This window comes from Xiphophorus couchianus, chromosome 15, assembly GCF_001444195.1.
Source record: "Xiphophorus couchianus chromosome 15, X_couchianus-1.0, whole genome shotgun sequence".
NCBI lineage: Eukaryota > Metazoa > Chordata > Actinopteri > Cyprinodontiformes > Poeciliidae > Xiphophorus > Xiphophorus couchianus.
The window spans coordinates 9,874,174-9,892,354 of record NC_040242.1 but is presented as its reverse complement, the minus strand read 5'-3'; the positions used below and the strand labels follow the sequence as shown (position 1 = coordinate 9,892,354).

Genomic DNA, 18,181 nt, shown 5'->3' with positions numbered 1-18,181 from the left:
AGACGAACATTTTTAAAACAATTACTTATTTGCAGCTCAACTGGCAAGTTGGTAATCACGACACAAAATCCCTTATTATGTAAAGACGTGTTTTTATTCTTTCTTCATGGCCAAAAAAAGTTTAAAACAGATAAAATTACATTCCTGAGAACACAGAATCGTCACAGTAGATGTCAAATGGGCACCAGGAAGAGGTTTACATTGCATACTCTTTACAATAGTCCCAAACTATTTATTTAATGACCAACAGCTCGACAGTGAAGTCAAACTTCTCAACTTCCTGAGATGTTTGGCTGTTTAGAAAAAGATTGAGCACAGACATTAATTTTTGAAATTAAACATTGAGAATTTCCAATGATGTATGCATATTTCAGTGGATCATTTGTTTGGAAAATCAAGGGACAGTAGCATTGAAATTTTATCAGTTTAAAAATGAGAAAAATCACTGACAGCTCGCAAGTGAAGGAAAAAGTACTCGGATTCATGGTAACATAGAAGCAGTGAACAATCACTGTTCAGATTTGACAGTTTCCTTCTCTTTCAACCTGAGCGGGTAGTAAAAGAAAACAGCGCCATCTAGCTACAGACTGCGTGAACAGGATCAAATTTCAATTCTGCAACTTTAGATTTCTAGCATTAGAATAGGGGATAAAGAAATTGTAAAAGCTATTACAACAAGAATGACCACATTAAGTATTATAATTAAACATTATTCAAGCAGGACATTTAAAATCATTTCCTGTTAATCAAACATGTCTTTGTGTGCTTTAGCTTACACATACATTTCACCAGTATCACTATGAGAGTTGCTGAACCAAAGAGAAGAAAAATAGCTTTTTTTTAAAAAAAAAAGAAATTTCAATATCTATAGAGAGAGAATTAATTATTTTAATATGAAACATTATAAAATGAATGAATGGGAAGCTCAAAGTCAGTCTAGCTACTGGAGTAAAGATCAAATTTTGCAGAAATTTATAATATAAAGGGGAAAAAAAGTACAATATTTCAAGTGAGAGGGAACAATAAATTCTTTGGCAGCTTTAGATTATCTGCATACATATGGAATAATGTTAAAGATTATACACAATATATTAATGTGAGCTTCTCATTTATTCAATATGTATAAAAACCTCTAATTCTAGTCATCAGTAGCACAAGAACTGATATGGAAGATCAATAAAACACATTTTATACTCCAACAAAACATGTGTAAACCATCTTGTGTTTTGAGATATGACTTCCAGTCCAGAGAGCTGAAATAATCAGGCCTCTACAATGTTTTTCTAAACGTTGCAACCTTCTATCACTTCTTTATTCTCGTATGGGCAGAAACTAAAAACATACAAATACAACAAAACAATGTTAAAATATAGAAGAAACTATTTCCCTTTTAACACAACAAATATCCTTTAGCACACATTTGGCAAGACTTTGAAAAACCTTCTTAACAATTCAACACAAGTCTATTCATATCCTTCACATGTTAAGATTTTGGAAGCGATCAGACCACTAATAATCTTACATCTTTGAAATATATTGTCATTTTATGAATATAGCGCTGTGTATAAAATTTGAAAAACATCAAATAAACTTTAAAAGGGATCCAGAAATAGATTCAAATGAATTATATGAAAACACACATGATTTACAATATTCTACAGCCTCAGATTGAGGGTCTGGATGGAACATGTTGCTACAGTGTTAGTAACCAAAGAGTTATACAATACATAACAGGGCTGGCAAATGTGAGGAAAACAAAGAAAGTGACATAAGTTTAGACAATGCGAGCCTGTTTCTCTGTCTGGTGTGACAAGGAATAAAAAGACGGTAATCCTACTAAGACACCACTAAGCACAGAGGCACACACATAGCCAGGTGCTGGAGAAGATGCGGTGAATGGTCGTTACGTTACATAAACATATTTATTCTGTTCAGCCAACATCAGAGGATGGAAGACGGACACAGAGTCGGTTCAAATAAAGTCAGCACAGACTGTCTGTGCTTGCAGCTGCCAGTTTATGTCTAGTTTTCTGCCCATGTGGAAATTCCCTGCAGTTGCAGAGGAATTATCAGCGTTTTGCAACTCTTGATGTCTAACAACTCTAGACGGCCTCAGCTTTCTCTTCCTATGTTAAAAAGCGCAAACAGCTGCACGCAAAGAGTTTATTACAGCATAACAAATCAGTGTTTTATTGTTGGTTAACCCAAAGCCTTCAGTGAAATGTGTGTGTAATTTTTATGATTGTATAGAGAGAAATCTTTATAATTAGCACTCTTAGGGTCTACACATTTAAAGCACTTTATCATGAAATAAAGGTTAAGAATATCTAGCAAACATACCCTGACAAATTTTTCTTTAGCTTACCTATTTTAACCATAATTTAGATGGCAAACATGTTAGAACAGACAAAAACTGTTTGGTTGCTATTCTACGAGAATCTCCTCAGTCTTTATCGGTTCTGGTGGGGTGCCAGAGTTGGACAAATCAGAGCCTTCATCTTTGGAGACATCTTCTTGCTGCAGCAGCATGCCTGCACCTATGCTTCCCGACAGTCCTGCCAATCCCCCTTGGGAGAAGCACAGGTGTTTGATCACCTCAGCAGGGCTGGAAAAGGTCGTCGCGCAAATGTTGCATTTGTAAGGCTTCGAGGAGCCCAAGAACATGGCCTCCATCTGGTTGCTGTCTTCCCCTGCAGCGCAGAGCTCCATGCTCTGCCGGTCCACCATGGTGTAGGTGTCAGCCCCCTGGTTCAGGCAGACGTGACGGGCAGCTTGGTTGGCACGGCAAAAGCTTTTCCCACACGCGCTGCATTTGAAAGGCTTCCCCGTGTGGATGTACATGTGCTCGCGCCAGTGGCTCTTCTGAATGAACTTGCGTCCGCACGTGGAGCACTCGTACTTCCTACGCTTCACTTCGCGGTCCAGTTCAGCATTCTCCAGGTTGTCGATGTCCGCGATGTCCGATGGAGGCGGGGTGTCTGCCTGAGAACTTAACCCTCCCACCCCCCACGTGGAGGTGGACACCTCTGCTTGGGGAGAGTCAGAGTTGGTGCCTGAAACAGGAGTTTGTTCGCTGTCGCTGATGATCTCCACAGCTGTGGCTGAGGCGCTCGAGCCGGCCTTGTTTCCTTTAGAAAGCCCCTCTGCCAACAGGCTGTTCTCTCTGATCACAGCAGGCGACGGCGGCGCCTTGTTGGGCTCCACCGCTGCCTGCTGAAGAGCCTGTGTATGCTGCAGGAGATGTTCTCTCAGCAGACTTCTCTGGGTGAATCTGCTCTTGCAGAGGTGGCACGAGTAATACTTCCTGAAGGAGGAACTTCTCTTCATTATGCTCGGCTTTACATGGAGGATCGCAGTGGCGGAGGAACCATCTGCGCTCAGTACGTCCATTGCCCCCTCCTCACCAGATGCCTTCATGCTGCTGGTTGAGGCCTCCATATCAGGGGGCGATGCAGCTTGCTTGGACAATAGGGCGTTTGTGAACAACGCTGTGGCGGCTGAGGACACTTTCCCCTCTGAGTTCAGCTGCTCCAAGTCAAAAGGTGAGGAGAGCTGTCGACGAGCTGGTACGCTGGCTGACAGCGCCACCTGCTGGTCGGATATTTGGATGCCGTAGAGCGAGGTGGAGAGGTTGATGCTCTGATCGGGGTGGGAATACACCGACTGGCTGGCCTCCTGCAGGAGCGGATACGCGTGGAGGAATCTGACTCCCTGCTCGAGACGCGCCGGGTCTATCAACTGGGGGGCGAGCTTGCCTGTGTACATCAGGTTGAGGAGATAGCTGAAGATATCTGGCTGGATGTCAGAGGCCTTCAGACGCACGCAGTCACTGGAACCAAACACATTACAGTGAATAGTGGGAAAAGATTAAAGGCTTTTAATTTAGGGTTGCGCAGGCTTAAAAATCTGGGCCGATATCTTTTATTACTATTGTCGTTGTTGCCAGTAACCATTATTATACATACTTCATGTCCCTTTGTTATTTCCTTTCATCTAACCTTTATTTCACCTGGAAAATCCCATGGAGATTAAAAATGTCTTTTGCAAGAGAATCCTGACCAAGACTGGTAGCGGCACACAGACGCCTTTTGACTCCAGCACTGCTCCTCTGCTTCGATTAATTAATCCTGCTCTGCATCACTATCTCATGACTAATATGCTCCCTTCTCCCTCCAGAAGCAATTGGCAACAAGATGGAAATAAATATTGATTATTAATATTGGCCCAATTTTATTGATTAGACTGAAAAATTACTAATATCGACGATGTTAGTGCCAATATATCGTGCATCCCTATTTTAAATTAAATCTTGCCGTTTTCCATATATTGTCCTAACTCAACCAAAACATTTAAGTCATTTTAGCAGAATTTTGGGATAAAAAAGTGTGGTGTGTATTCAGGTCCTTTTAGCCTGGCATCCCTAAAAAAATAAATGCAACCAATTGCTTCACAAGTCAAATTATAAGTCACTGAAAGCATATGTTAAAAAAACACTCCAGCTGTAATTGCAGAACAGGTGGTTTTACAAACAGCTGACTCAGGCCAGGGTGCATCAACTTCTGTTTTCTATCTTTATATACACAGAGAAGGACCCATTTATTCCTACCTGTCCTGGTGAATAAAGAGCATTCTGAAGTAGTTGGAGAAGGCAGCGAGGACCGCTTTGTGGGCTTTGAAGAAGACGTCTCCAATAGCCACAGTGCAGTCGCACAGGAAGCCAAATTCCCTCTGAGCGTTAAGCTGTTGCAGCAGGATAAGACCATGGTTGGCCAACTCCATTCTTCAACCTGCACAAAGACACACAAACACACACAAGAAGCCATAAGTTTCCCGTCAAGCAGCAGACGAGAGGTTGTTGTGACCACAAAGAATCAAGCTGTCAGTGATGATCTAACAACCTCACAAAGGCTAACGCAGAACAGCTGTAAAGAATCACTTAGAGATAATGGAGGCTATATATCTACTCTGTATCAAACAGAAGTAAACAGTGAGGAACAAAAGGAGTTTAGTCAAACAAAACACCTCTGTTTGAATTAGTTCATTTAATTGTGAATTCCAGATATCTTTAACCAACAACCTGACTGTTTTATAGTACCATAAATGTTATGTACACAAGTTCTTAACTGACTTCTATTGATAATCGTGAGAATAAAATTGTCATATAAACCAAACAAATAGTTGAGATCAAGCATGGGTCAGTCAAAGATTGTCACAGTATGATGAACTTCAGTAAAATACCAAAATATCACCATATTTACATACAAAATGGAAAATTACAAAGTATAAAATTATCTAATCGTTTAGAGAACATTTGCTTTATTTAAAAGCAAAATGAATCAGTTACTTCTACCTATAACATATCACATACATTATTAAAGATAAAATGACAATGTTAAATAGATGTATTATTTGATGCATAACAACACTGAAAACCTATGCTAAACTGATTTGTAGTTTACATTGCTTAATGTGTTTATAGGCTGGCTGTCTTTCGGCCAGCTGATATGTAGTGCACAGCAACAAGTAGGAAAAGGAGTGCATTCTTTGGACTCTCGCTAAGATGATTAACAAAATTTTTTAAAACCTTGATGCTTGATGCTAGTAATCAACCTACAATTAAGATTAATAAGTTCCTTCTGGTGAAAGAGAGATTATCATTAGCTTTGACACAAAACATTTACCAAGAAGTTTAATTAAAAGAAAAATGTATGATTAAAAATGTAATCTATACAGCTTTGACCATAAACAAGCTTTAGAAATTCAACTGAATTTACTTTGATGAAGCACCAATCACTCAAAGTCAGCCTTAAGAGGCATTTCAGAGGTGCCTGCATTCTGCTGACCAATGAGATGAGTTTTGCTGACCCTAAAGGTCACCAAAGGACCCAGAGGGCTCCAGGCCATCACATGATCAGGGTTATGGGTGTCGACACACATTCCAAGGCAGAGCTGGTTCTACCCCCTTCAAGAGAAGTATGAAAACAGCCTATGGGAAGGGTCACTCTCCTTCCACTGACACTTTCTCCCCAACAGCACAAATAAAAAAGTCTGGAGACAGATAGCACCAGATAACTCATCGGTGTTGAGTCTTCAAAATGATCAGAAATCTGCTGCAAACTTTCAATCCAGAAAACCATAAGGTACCATCCATCTGAAAACTTGTGAATTTCCACAGCAACACACACTAAGAAGCTAAAACCTACTGCTCTACTTTTACTTATTATGAATGTTCCCTCAGGTATATTTAAACTTGATTAAACAAAAGCATTTAAAGCTTTAAAAATAAAAACTGAAGAAAATACAGAATCTTGATACCATTTGACGCTGTGGTTTATGTTTTCAGATTATATCATATTATATCAGATTTTTGCTTTTAATTTGTTAAACTTAAGTACAAAGAAAAAATACCAAAGGTCAAAAATAATAAAAGAGTGGGCTAGTCTTGAAATAACACATACCATAAACTGTGTATTAGGGATGCTACTAATCGGTATCAACAACGGTATCGGCCAACTTGAGTTGTTTTTTTCGGTATCGGTCCGACAAGTTAAAATGTACAGATATTAATAGCCAGGCACTTAGTTAAAATGTTGTCCACAGATCTACAGCAGGTCTAGGAGCTAAATGATAAAATTACAGAAAAATATTGTGTTTTTCTCATTTGTTATTGCAGAAAGTTATTGGTCATCTTCAAATTTCTAACTGCGGTATTGAAACAAAAACCACAATCAAAAATAAAATTATGGCTCAACCATTTGAACAATACCTTGCAAAAAATATGTCTATCTTTATAACTTCTTCATATTTGGTTGCGATAAAACCACAAAAGACAGTCTATAATTTTGTAATGTCAGGAAACTGATACGTGGTTTTCAAATTTTTTAGCAAAAAATAAAAATTATTGTGAATATTGAAGAAGAATATTACAAATATTTCCGTGATGTCTATACTTGCAAATAACTAGTTGAATTATCTTCAGATTTCTGGAAATTGTACCCATTTGTATCTGATCTTTAGTGGACTGATTGGTGCATATTTACATATTACCACATTAGCAGGAAATTGTTTGCTTTACCTCTACCTATAAGCGCTGAATACAGTCTAACATTTACAGAAAAATTAAACAAGTCCATGGCAGACTGAAGGTTAAATGAAAAAATTAACAATAATACTTATACAGCATCCTTCCATTCCATATTCCTGCACCAGCAGTCTTTGTGTCAGAAACTGGTACACCCTGGATTGGTTTGCCAATGTATCATGACGCACATCAAAGGCAAACACGACAAACATCTCTTCACAAACAACCCTAAGGGCAACCTATGAAGCTGGGCTGCCCACAGAGAAACCACGCTTTAATAAAATGAATGTACAAACTACATGCAGAAAGGCCCTGTTGGGAATCGCACCCAGAGAACTTTGTTGTTCAGAGCAACAGTGTTAACAAGACAAATTATAACAAAACATATAAAGTAATACATGAACAAATAAACAACAAGCATAAGTTTAAATTTATTCCACTTAAAAGGGAAAAATGTTAGTCATTACTGACTTAACATAGTTTCATTTTATTAAGGTAAAACATTATTTCAGCAATGCATGAGAAACCCTGAGTGAGGCCTAAAAGTCTTTGTGGCTGATTTTATTAAAAGTTATATTGTTATTACTGGATTATCAATATATATACAGTACAAAAGGTTTCTGAAGTCGTGACATATTCATTTTGGGCATATCTGAAACAATTTGTCTAGAAAATAACCGTAAGTATCTATATGCGCCTGATCACATAATTTATTAGCACTACTACAGAGTTGCTTTAAATTACACTAGTTTAAATCACATGGTGTAATAAGCTGCCACAATGCCATGTCTTTGCCAACTTGTTTGTAAAGCTCTAGCACCGCCCCTGCTGTGATGTAGACACGTGGAACTGTCGCTTCCGTAGTGAGACGTTCGGTTACTCTGAAAATATATAGTGAACCGCCTGAGAGGAAAGCGTATGAGAAAGGTAAACATGACGCAGGAACAAAACAGTTCTATACGGTACACAAAATATGTCAGCAAAATCACACGAAGAATAATCGTGGAGAAGCACATTAAAACAAGAGGACTCCGTCGGTCTCCCGTGGTTGCTAGCGCGAGAAAACGGACACACACGCACGAACGCGCACGCGCGCGCTCGTAGGAACAGACAGCGCGAGACGCAAGGGGGATGGGGCTGGTCACGAACGCGTTTCTTTTAACTTCCCCGTGACAATTACAGTTGGCCAGAAACAAACCGAACCGCAAAAATAACGAACCAGTGTTAGCTAAACGAACATATGTGAATGTACTGCTAGGAAAACGTACTTGCGCTCTGCTGAAATCACCGGAGTTCCTCCGTATCGCCCTTGTTTGTTTGCTACCGGAGACCTAGCCGTCCGTCCTCTCTGCGCTCGCTGCAGCTTCAACTGTGTTCCTTCTAAACGCAGCATTCGTTGGCGGCGGAGGGTCGTCCGTCGGTGTTTTCCGGTTAGGGGTTTTACGTTACAATCACATGACTTGCGAGTGGAGAGAAAGAAGAAAACAGTCAAGAGAGAGAGAGAGAGAGTATGGAGAGATGAGGGGGAAAAAAAGCAGCCGTTGTAAAAATCCGTTGAAGGGGCGGTTGAGTTAACGTTAATTTCCCGCACTGTGTAACCGTCGTGGCACCAAGCCCTGCTAACCATTTTTTCTGTTTCTTTCTCTGACAGCCGGCGAGACCCAACCGCTACAGTCACAGGGTATAGTGGTAACAACGCCTCAATATAACAATAGAGTGGTGGTAGAATTAATATGTCCCAACTATATCAGATCATTTAAAAAATTTACATTACAAACTCACTTTTGTCTATATAGTATTTATCTATGCATCTATTAAACAAAAATATTAACAGTTATGAAGTTAGGTAAACCAGATAACAGCTTTGATATTTTTGTATTTTCTTCTAAACTCAATTTAAATAGCTGATTTTAAATAGCAAAATTTAAATGTCTCAGATTTAAATTTTACTACAGGTATAAAAATATTACCTGATATTTAAGATTGCAGAGCATAAATACTTATTTTAGGTTTTAATAGATGGTTAAAATCGCCTTAATAATAAAAAGTTGTAAGACTATTACGAGACACCTGTCCAGCTTTTCCTGTCTAAAACTAATTTCCGTTTTTCTTTGGGATCTAACTTGCTTGTTCTAAATGTGACCAATTCTGATGTTATTTAATAATGAATAAACCGCTAATGCTGAATACCTACAAGTTGTTGATTCTGTTTGACCTTCTTACTACAATCCCATCAGGGCAAATATATTTTGGCATGCATTTTTGTTGTGATTTCTAAACTGTCATTGCACAGTCATAAATACAGTAAAATTAAGACGCATCTAAAAGAGGGTATGATGACGTAACAAATGAGTACAATGCTTTCACATCTATGTACTTTATTCTAAATTCTAATTTATTTTTATTAGTTTTTTTACTTTCAAATGATTCTACACTGTATTTCCATTGTGAAGTTTGTAAAACATATAAAACATTACTGCATATCAATCAAAATCACAGAAGTAATGTGAATATTGATTTGAGTGTTGTTGGTAGTTTTAGTAAATGTGATTTAAAAAGCTTAATTAATACAGACATGATGATTTTTACAAGAGGTTCATGTTTCAACATAATCCGAAAATAACACACTACTGTGAAACTAGGCAGTGAATATTGAGCAATAAAAATATTGACTGCTATAAACAGTGAAATGACTAACTGTTGAAAATTCACCTTTTCACCGCAAGAGGTTTCAGTAGAGGAAAGGAGTGTCAAAGAACAGAACTTCAGCTAAACCACACATGTTGCCTATTCTGAGGCACAGGAAGTGTAGGAGGACCTTCTCACAACTGCACTTTGGATTTGTGTCAATATTTTGTCATCAGATGTTGTCATCAGTAAGTTGGTTGAGGTTGTCACAACGTAAACAGCCTTTTTCCCCCAGACCTTTAAAGCATTTCTACTTAGTAGGAAAAGAACCAGACTAAGCAAGTTCTAGCTTAGTAAAAATGCATGCACTGCAGGAGGAGGTTGGGCGGAGACTCTATGTAAATGGACATGGGTGATACAGGAGGGGGGAGAAAACCTGTGAAGCAGAACTCATAAGGATCTTTCCAGCTTCTACCCTGCTAATATAAAAAGAGGCATACAATATCATGCATATAGCCCTAAAATAAAGTAATATGCACCTGTTATAAACAAAACATTGACAGAGGCCACTAGTGAAGCAGTAGTAGGGGGAAAAGACAGATGAACAAAAGCATGTTTCGTTTGCTGAAAGACCCACAGCAGGGGTTCATTGAAAAAAGCAGATAAACTGTTATCTATGTTATCGCTGGGTCACCTTACTGTTTTGTCACAAAGATCAATACATTGTAATCACTAGTTTTAGTTTTGCACGTCTTTGCTCATACGGCATCTCTTCAGTAATTCTTCCTGTTTCTTTCTCAGAACAGCTTTTTCTGAAAAGATGCTGACTGGACCTCCACATGACTTCCCCATCTCTGATCTCCGTTAAACTGATTTGCCTTGCAGTAATCAATTTTTAAATCAACAACATACCCTGCACTAAACATTTTAATGCCACATTTGTGCCAGTGCACAGTTTTCCAGACAGCAAAACCAGCAGGTCTGGTGCATCTGTGCTGAGCTGAAAGTGGCCCGCTTAAACAGGGCTTTTTAACGTGTGGTGCTGCCCTCCCCCTCGTCCTTGGCCTGTTTTAAAACCGGAGTGGTGAGTCACTCCTCTCTCGGTTTAGAAAAACAGATCCGGCCAGGCAGGGCCCCGGCGGGGGGATGGGAGGCCCGTGGTGGATGAACACCGGAGGTGGACGCAGCTGGACTCCTGCTTTCAGGGACCCCAGCATCCTGACGACAGGCCTGCTTGTTCCTATAGTGATCTGAGAGAGGGGGAAAAACATGGCCAGGATTAATGGATGGATCTTTGCAGCCTGTAAAATGTGACTGTGGCCAATCACTTGGGGATGTCCTTCAAACTTGGAGGAAGTCCTATCCTGTATCCAAACCTTCAATCCCTCATATGACCTCTTGGCTTAAATCTAATGCTCTTCCAAGTCTCTATTTCACAGGTTAGCTGTTAACTGTTTTATATCACAACAGGCAATACAGCACATTTACATGTGTGTAAATGTGCACAAATGTAAAGTGTTTAACTGAGTTCCACCAACTCAGTTAAACACAGAATTACAAGCTAAGGTAACTGAATTCACATGTGAAGTTAACTATATTCTGTTCCTCTTACACACTCATATATTATGCTATTAATATTTAATTGGACTGCTTAACTGAAACTCACTTAAGAATAATTTATTTCCCAGTAGATAGCCTCTTAAACCCTCCTATTTTCCCGCCAAAGAGCCCCGGGGAGTTGGGGGTTGTGCTTTGGGGTAGCGTGGGGGGCCCTCTCCCCTTGTTCTTTTTAGAGTTTAACGGCAGTTGGCATCCATTAATTTGACCCCAGGGGGGTTCGAATTCTGGCCTGTTCTGAAAGGGCGAATCAATATCTCCATGACAACTGTCGCTCCAGGCAACCCAGGATGCTCTGGCTGCGTTCAGAAACAACAAACTTGACATGCGCAGTGCGGTAACAATTCCAAAAAGAGACATCCCGAAAGCGAACATATTTTAAAACAATAACTAAAAACCTGTTATGAATGTGAGGGCAACGTCGTCTTTGAATAAGTGTTGAAGTTGCAGTCCATTTTTTTAGCCGCTAGATGGCAGCATCACAACTAAATCAAAACAAACGCAACACTACGACTCTACAGCAATATAAACATATCAAATTCTTCTTTTTTTAAAATCTGAAAAGAATGATGCTTAGGGTTGTTACTGGTTATTTCTAAAAGACAAGCAAAAAACTTGTTCACAAGTTTCAGCTGGTTACTTTGGCGATGTCCGTGTAATTGTTGTCAATAAAGTTTACATTTGAATTGCTTACCTCTGCAACAACAATGGCGGCGGGTCAAATTGGCCACGGTGTTCCTCCTTCACTGTCTGCCAAAGTGACGGGGTATGTTGATGGCTAATTTAATGATTTCCCTGTGTGTTTTATAATGCGGGAAAATACAATGATATATTTAACCAATAATCATATAATAGCAGAGTCCCAGTCAGTACCGGTGGCTCAATGCTAACACATTTCTTTTTTGAGCTACTCTCTGTCTGCATTTATAGACAAGCATCACATTTAATTAATTCAACTTCAGTGTTAGAGGTTTGACTTATTCTAGCATGTATATGTATTAATATGCTACCAAATAATTAGCCAATTTAATTGTTACTTTCACCTGATGTCATGGGTAGTTTCAAGACTGCTGGACACCATGTAAGGCAGTCTCGCCCCACAAATGCGATCACTGCCATTTTTCACAAATTTCACAATTTGAAGGGAGGTTTCACAATTAAAAACAGTTTCATAATATTTCAACAGTTTTGGACTATTCTGTCCATGTTTAGCATTTATAGCTAGTAAGCTCTCAAGCTGCATCCCTTGTAAGCTATTAATTGCATTTCTTTTTCAGTTATCACAAATTACAAAACGATTCAATGAATTGAAAACTGTGTTTTATAGAATCTCTGTATAAAATAATTCTGTCAAGGTTTTACTTGTCTGTGTATTGTGATCTTCAAGCTTTACTGCATGTAAGGTGATTAAGAAGCCCAGAAATATTGTTAAAATCTTTTGGGGCTTTTACAATTAAATATAGGTTTCAAGAACTGAAGTTGATTTATAGTCTTACATTAACCTAGATTAGAAAAAATGTGTCCAATTTAATTAAGTGTTGTGGATTAGAAGAGAGTAAATGTAGATGAATGGCTCTTTATTCAGTGTCTAATTCTGTGAGTAACTTGTGTCTTTTTTTTCTTTAGGTCGTTTGCTTATTTGACTATAAGAGACAGAATGCCAACCATTTTGACTAAAGCTATAGACACAATACATCGTAACAAAAACAAGTTTTTTGAGGAATATGGAGAGGTAAGATGTTTTTATTCAGTTAATTTTCAATGTTTAATAGGAGTTGTTTTAGAAGTTTTATTCTCTTTTGAAAAGGAGGGGATCAATGCGGAGAAACAAGCAATATCTCTACTGTCTAAGCTGAGGAATGAGGTACAAACCGATAAGCCACTACTGGAATTGATGGACGGCTTGTCAGACACAGAGTCCTGGAACCAGTACATGCAGAGACAGCAGAGCCAGCTGGGTGACCAGGAGCTTGTTAGCTGGTTCAAGTCACCCTGGTTGTATGTGGAGTGCTACATGTACAGGAGGATACAAGAGGCAATCTGGCTTAAGTGAGTAGAATGTACCTTTTTTTTTTACATAAATCTTCTGATGTTATAATTGTTTCTGCAGTGTTTTTAGCGATAAGGAAACATAAGTATTATCATCGGAATCTATTTTATTACAAATGATATCCAGAGTTATTATTTAGCTTAACTGTATTTCTGTAGAAATGTGGTCAATGTTGATTGTTGGCTGAAAATACTTTTAAAAGCCAGGCCATATATAGTGTGATAGTATAGTATCACTTGTATGCAGTGTGTTGGTGATCTAGTCAATTATATTACAGTGAATTATTAGTGGGAATTGATTAATGCAATACAAGTTCAAGGTTGCGTGAGATCAAAATTAGCTAGGGTGATATATTAATGGATATTTTATTGTTCATGGACACACCAAAATCCTGCTGACAAGAAGAATTTCTGCCGAGTCATTAAATAGGACTCAACACATTTTCACCATACTAAAATCAAAATAGAAATATTTAGTATATTTTACAGGTTTTCTGTAGTTCCAGGATATGTCTTGAATTTAATCATTTCTATTCCAACCCTTAAAAAGTCTAAAAAATATGAGGTTTTAAACTGCCGTTAGTTATTTCTTGAACTTGTAAATTTTTTGTTCATTGCCTCTTCTATTCAATAAGCTTATTATCATTTCTTTATGGGGATAAATCCAAAACGTTGACGTTAGATATGTTCGACCATCTTCTTTGTTATAAAAGAAGTGTATATTTAACAAGGTTTTATTTAAAATGGGTGTTTTTCCTTGCGTCTTTCCTTTCCTTCCTTTCCTACCATGTATACACCTTTATGTTGTGTATTTAGCTATATTTTATTTTGAAGTAAATGTCCTTTTGACTGTTTTCATGTTTTTTTCAGTCCTCCAATAAACAACTTTGACGTCTTTAACGAGGGAAAGACCCAAAGTTTTTTTGAGTCTCAGCAGGCTGTGATGGCTTTGTGTACTTACCTGGGAGACATTCAGAAGAGCATGGAGAAGCTGTCAGAGAACCAGATGTCTGAATATTTCAACAAACTGCTCCAGGTCAGTATATTTAACAGTTAGTATTGAGTGCTCTGCAGAGTAAGGGGGAACATACAGGCTTGATTTAACAGGAGAATGAATCCCATTAGAATATGTAAATATATGATCATTAAATATTCCAGAAAACAAATGACCAAAAAGTAAATGTAATGGTCACCTAGATTTGAATTAAAACTGCATCTTAACTCAACAAAATATTCTAAATGTCAAGCACATCACTTTTTTTTTGACACTATTTTATAAGTCATTTTAAAATCAAGAAATCTTTTATAACGTTAACATGGTTGTGTTGTTGGAATAGATAAATATAATCCATCTGTACGGTATTTAGGATACACTGGTAACCTAAATACCGTATACAGAAGAGGGTTTTTTTCCCTACAGAACCCCAATTTGTTTCCCTCTGGTAAAATAATGTAACATTTACAAAGAATAACAGCATTGATTGAGAAGAAAAAGGATCACATGGTTTTTCGGTTTTCTGTTTGACTTCCTCTAGGTTTCTCTTTGGGGGAACAAATGTGATCTTTCCATCTCTGCTGGTCAAGAGAACTCCCAGAAGGCTAGTCCAATAGATTCCCTCAACAGCTTACAGTCTTTCATCTTGGTGAATGATTCCAACATGGTGTGGTTGACTCTTAATTCGTCAAGAAGGCTGCAGGGGTCAAGGAAAAAAACTGCAGACAGAGTTGACATTGTGCTTGACAATGCTGGCTTTGAGCTGGTCACTGACTTAGTCTTAGCAGATTTTCTGGTGTCTTCAGGCCTCGCGCGTCACATTCATTTTCACGGCAAATGCTTCCCGTGGTTTGTCTCTGATGTCACGGCTAACGACTTTCAGTGGACCATCCGCCAGACTATGGCAGCCAATCATAAGTGGATGAGTAAGAGTGGCTACCAGTGGCAGAGCTATCTCAGTGAGGGTATTTGGAGCTATCACGACCATCCTTTCTGGACTCAGCCCCACGAGTTCTGCGACATGGCAGCTGATGCACCCGACCTGTACGCAACCCTGCAGGAAGCAGACCTGGTGCTGTTTAAAGGCGATCTCAACTACAGGAAGCTGACTGGGGACAGGGACTGGGGCCACACGGTGGATTTCTGTACTGCACTGAGAGGTTTTGAGCCTGCACCACTATGCAGTTTGAGAACCCTCAAAGCCAATGTGCAGGTCGGTCTGCAGCCGGGACAAGGGGAGAAGCTGAGCACCCAAGACCCATCATGGATGACCAATGGGAAGTACGCTGTTATTCAATTCCATGGCCCCAAGTTGGAGTAGTAAGCCTGACCTCAGGATTAGCCTGGGAGGACTGGACTTTATCAGATTTTACTGTAAGAGAGCATCAAAATTAGGTGCTGCCATTAAGCCATAACAAAACAAAGTTATCAAAGTTTCTTTTTAAGAACTTCAAACTTATTCACAGAATGCACAAAAACAGACTGAATATATATCAATGCCATCTAATATTTAAAATGTCATAATTTTTAAGCAAATTACTTATAAGTTGAACTACATCTGCCAATGGTTGTACATTTGTCTACATTGCTAATATCTCACGTTTGGTTTACATTGCAGATAACTTGTGTATCAAACACTTCGAATTAAGTCAGAATGTTTACAGTTTATGCAGAATAGAATAGAAAAGCTAAAATTATATTTTGGGTTTGTTAAATCTAACCTAAAGCTGCAACATTGGTGGTATTAAAATGGTTATTTGTGATTTTTCTTTTTAATTCATCACAAATTGCAAAACAAGAAAATCATTTAACTGATCTAGCACTGTGGAAGGTCAGTTTCTTCAGTTGAATAAATGTTGATGGTAATAAAAGTGGGTAAATATGGTGATGTAGGAGTGATATGACTTTAATGTGCTGCTTCTGTTTTGGAGGAAAAAACGAAACCTCTTTACTAATTAAATGGGTTCCTGGAACAAAGTGATTATTTTCAGGTCTTATTTAATAAATTAATGCAACAGATATTTTCTCTGTGTTCCTTTACTGAGAACATAAATGAAACGTTGAGATCATTAAAACTTTTTTCCCCAGATGTTAAAATGTTGACTGGAATAATGGTGAATAAAACCAGCAAAATTTAATTAGAATCCTAATAAGTCTATGATTTTTCACTAACTTCTTTCTTTTTATGTCATTCAAATGTATTGGGCCATCAAATATAACCCGAGTAATTACAAATGGCATTTTTGAAATTACTTTATTTATTAAAGAAAAAATAAACTCAACAGTCTGGCCCCTTGTGAAAAAGTAATTACCACCTTAACCTTATAAATATTTGCAATAACTGGTCATGAAACTCTTACAAGAGGAATTTTGGTCCAATGTTGGTATTTTTTTCCCAGCATAATTGGCATGTTACACGCTACAGCATCTCAATTGAATTGAGATTCAGACTTTTACTAGACCACTCCAAATCCTTGGAGTCATTGTCATGCTGGATAACTGAAGTGAGCTTAAGCTTACAAATGGATAAGACATTCCCAATCAAGGCTTTCTGGTAGAGAGCAGAATTAATCTATGAATTACGACAGCCTTTCCAACTTCTGAACAACAAGTCAACTGCAGGCCATCAAACTTGTACTGCAGTGTTTGAACAGCATGTTCTCTTTGGAAATGCTGATAATTTTAACCCTGATACAACAGAACACTTGAAGAAAGTTCGGCTTTTCCTTCCAGTTTACAGAATATTTTTGCCAAATGTCTTTGAGGTCATGAAGATGGGTTTTTTTTTTTTAGCTAATGTGCTGATGTTGATATAGCTTATTTTGTGACCTCCTGAATGATTTGTCAATGTACTCCTGGAGTAATTTTAGTAAGTCCTGAAACATTTTAAGTCATCACCTGTTCTACTGGTCTGACATTTGGGTGTGAACAAAATGAGCTTAATTTTTTCCCCAATATGTTGTGATCCTTATTGCAATAAAGATATGTGATCAGGATTTAAAAAGTCATTGTATTATTTTATTGGCAATTACTGATGAGCTTCATCACAGCATATAAGATATTAAAACACTATTATCCAATATGTGCCTGTAGTTCACCATGTTGACTAGTGAAGATTTAGTGTTAAATATAAAGTGCACATTAATTGCATTTTTTCATATTTTCAAATAGTTATTTACTGATGCTCTGATTGAACTAACAGATAAAAATATAACCGCAAACCTGACCATAATGTTTGCTATTATGGTGTGTTCTTATAATAATGAAAAATTTCCCGATAATGATTCAGTTATGGCAATAGCGGTTGAGCTATTTGTAGTAATCTGAGCTGGATGTAGCTAAGAAATTTGAATTCAGTTTTCTAAAAAATGTGGTTAATCACGACTTTAAAAGGGGTGCTATTAATTTTCCACATAGGGCCAGGTTAGTTTGGATAGTCATCTTTTAAAAATATTTTTTCTATTCACTTTGGTGATAGAATAAAATGTGTTTAATAATCTGAAACATATCTGCTGCATTTTTGCAACAATTACTTGATCGGGCAATACTTTCTGACACCACTGTTTGAATCGATGCACATAGAACGTTCACATTCAATATTATTATAATATTATTATATAATATTATAATCAATTATTATTGTGATGTCACATCAGTTTGTTGCTCACCTGTTGACCTTTTATATGGCTGAGTTCAGGTTGGAGACCATTTGACAAAACTGCTGGAAGTTGCTACTAAAATGTGCATTACAATTGATGTTCTTTAAAAGATAAATTGTCTGCTTTGTCAGTGAGACCTTAGATGAAAATAGG

At 37.9% G+C, this 18,181-nt stretch overlaps 2 protein-coding genes and 1 long non-coding RNA gene across 3 annotated transcripts; 1 reads left to right on the top strand and 2 right to left on the bottom strand.

Annotated features, from left to right (window-relative positions):
• Positions 1 to 75: 75 nt before the first annotated feature.
• zbtb2b (zinc finger and BTB domain containing 2b) lies at positions 76 to 9,344 on the bottom strand. The gene is made up of 3 exons (XM_028040863.1): positions 8,350 to 9,344; positions 4,607 to 4,787; positions 76 to 3,829 (listed from the first exon to the last, which is right to left on the bottom strand). The coding sequence occupies exons 2-3, from the start codon at positions 4,777 to 4,779 to the stop codon at positions 2,425 to 2,427; spliced, it is 1,578 nt and encodes a 525-aa protein (XP_027896664.1). The 5' UTR covers positions 4,780 to 4,787; positions 8,350 to 9,344; the 3' UTR covers positions 76 to 2,424.
• A 1,278-nt stretch (positions 9,345 to 10,622) lies between these two features.
• On the bottom strand, positions 10,623 to 12,944 carry LOC114158917 (uncharacterized). The gene is made up of 3 exons (XR_003598499.1): positions 12,370 to 12,944; positions 12,021 to 12,121; positions 10,623 to 10,959 (listed from the first exon to the last, which is right to left on the bottom strand). It is a non-coding gene; the product is annotated as an uncharacterized LOC114158917 (long non-coding RNA).
• Positions 12,012 to 17,365, top strand: dcph1 (damage control phosphatase 1). The gene is made up of 5 exons (XM_028040840.1): positions 12,012 to 12,092; positions 12,953 to 13,058; positions 13,134 to 13,375; positions 14,246 to 14,411; positions 14,911 to 17,365. The coding sequence occupies exons 1-5, from the start codon at positions 12,034 to 12,036 to the stop codon at positions 15,688 to 15,690; spliced, it is 1,353 nt and encodes a 450-aa protein (XP_027896641.1). The 5' UTR covers positions 12,012 to 12,033; the 3' UTR covers positions 15,691 to 17,365.
• Positions 17,366 to 18,181: the final 816 nt, after the last annotated feature.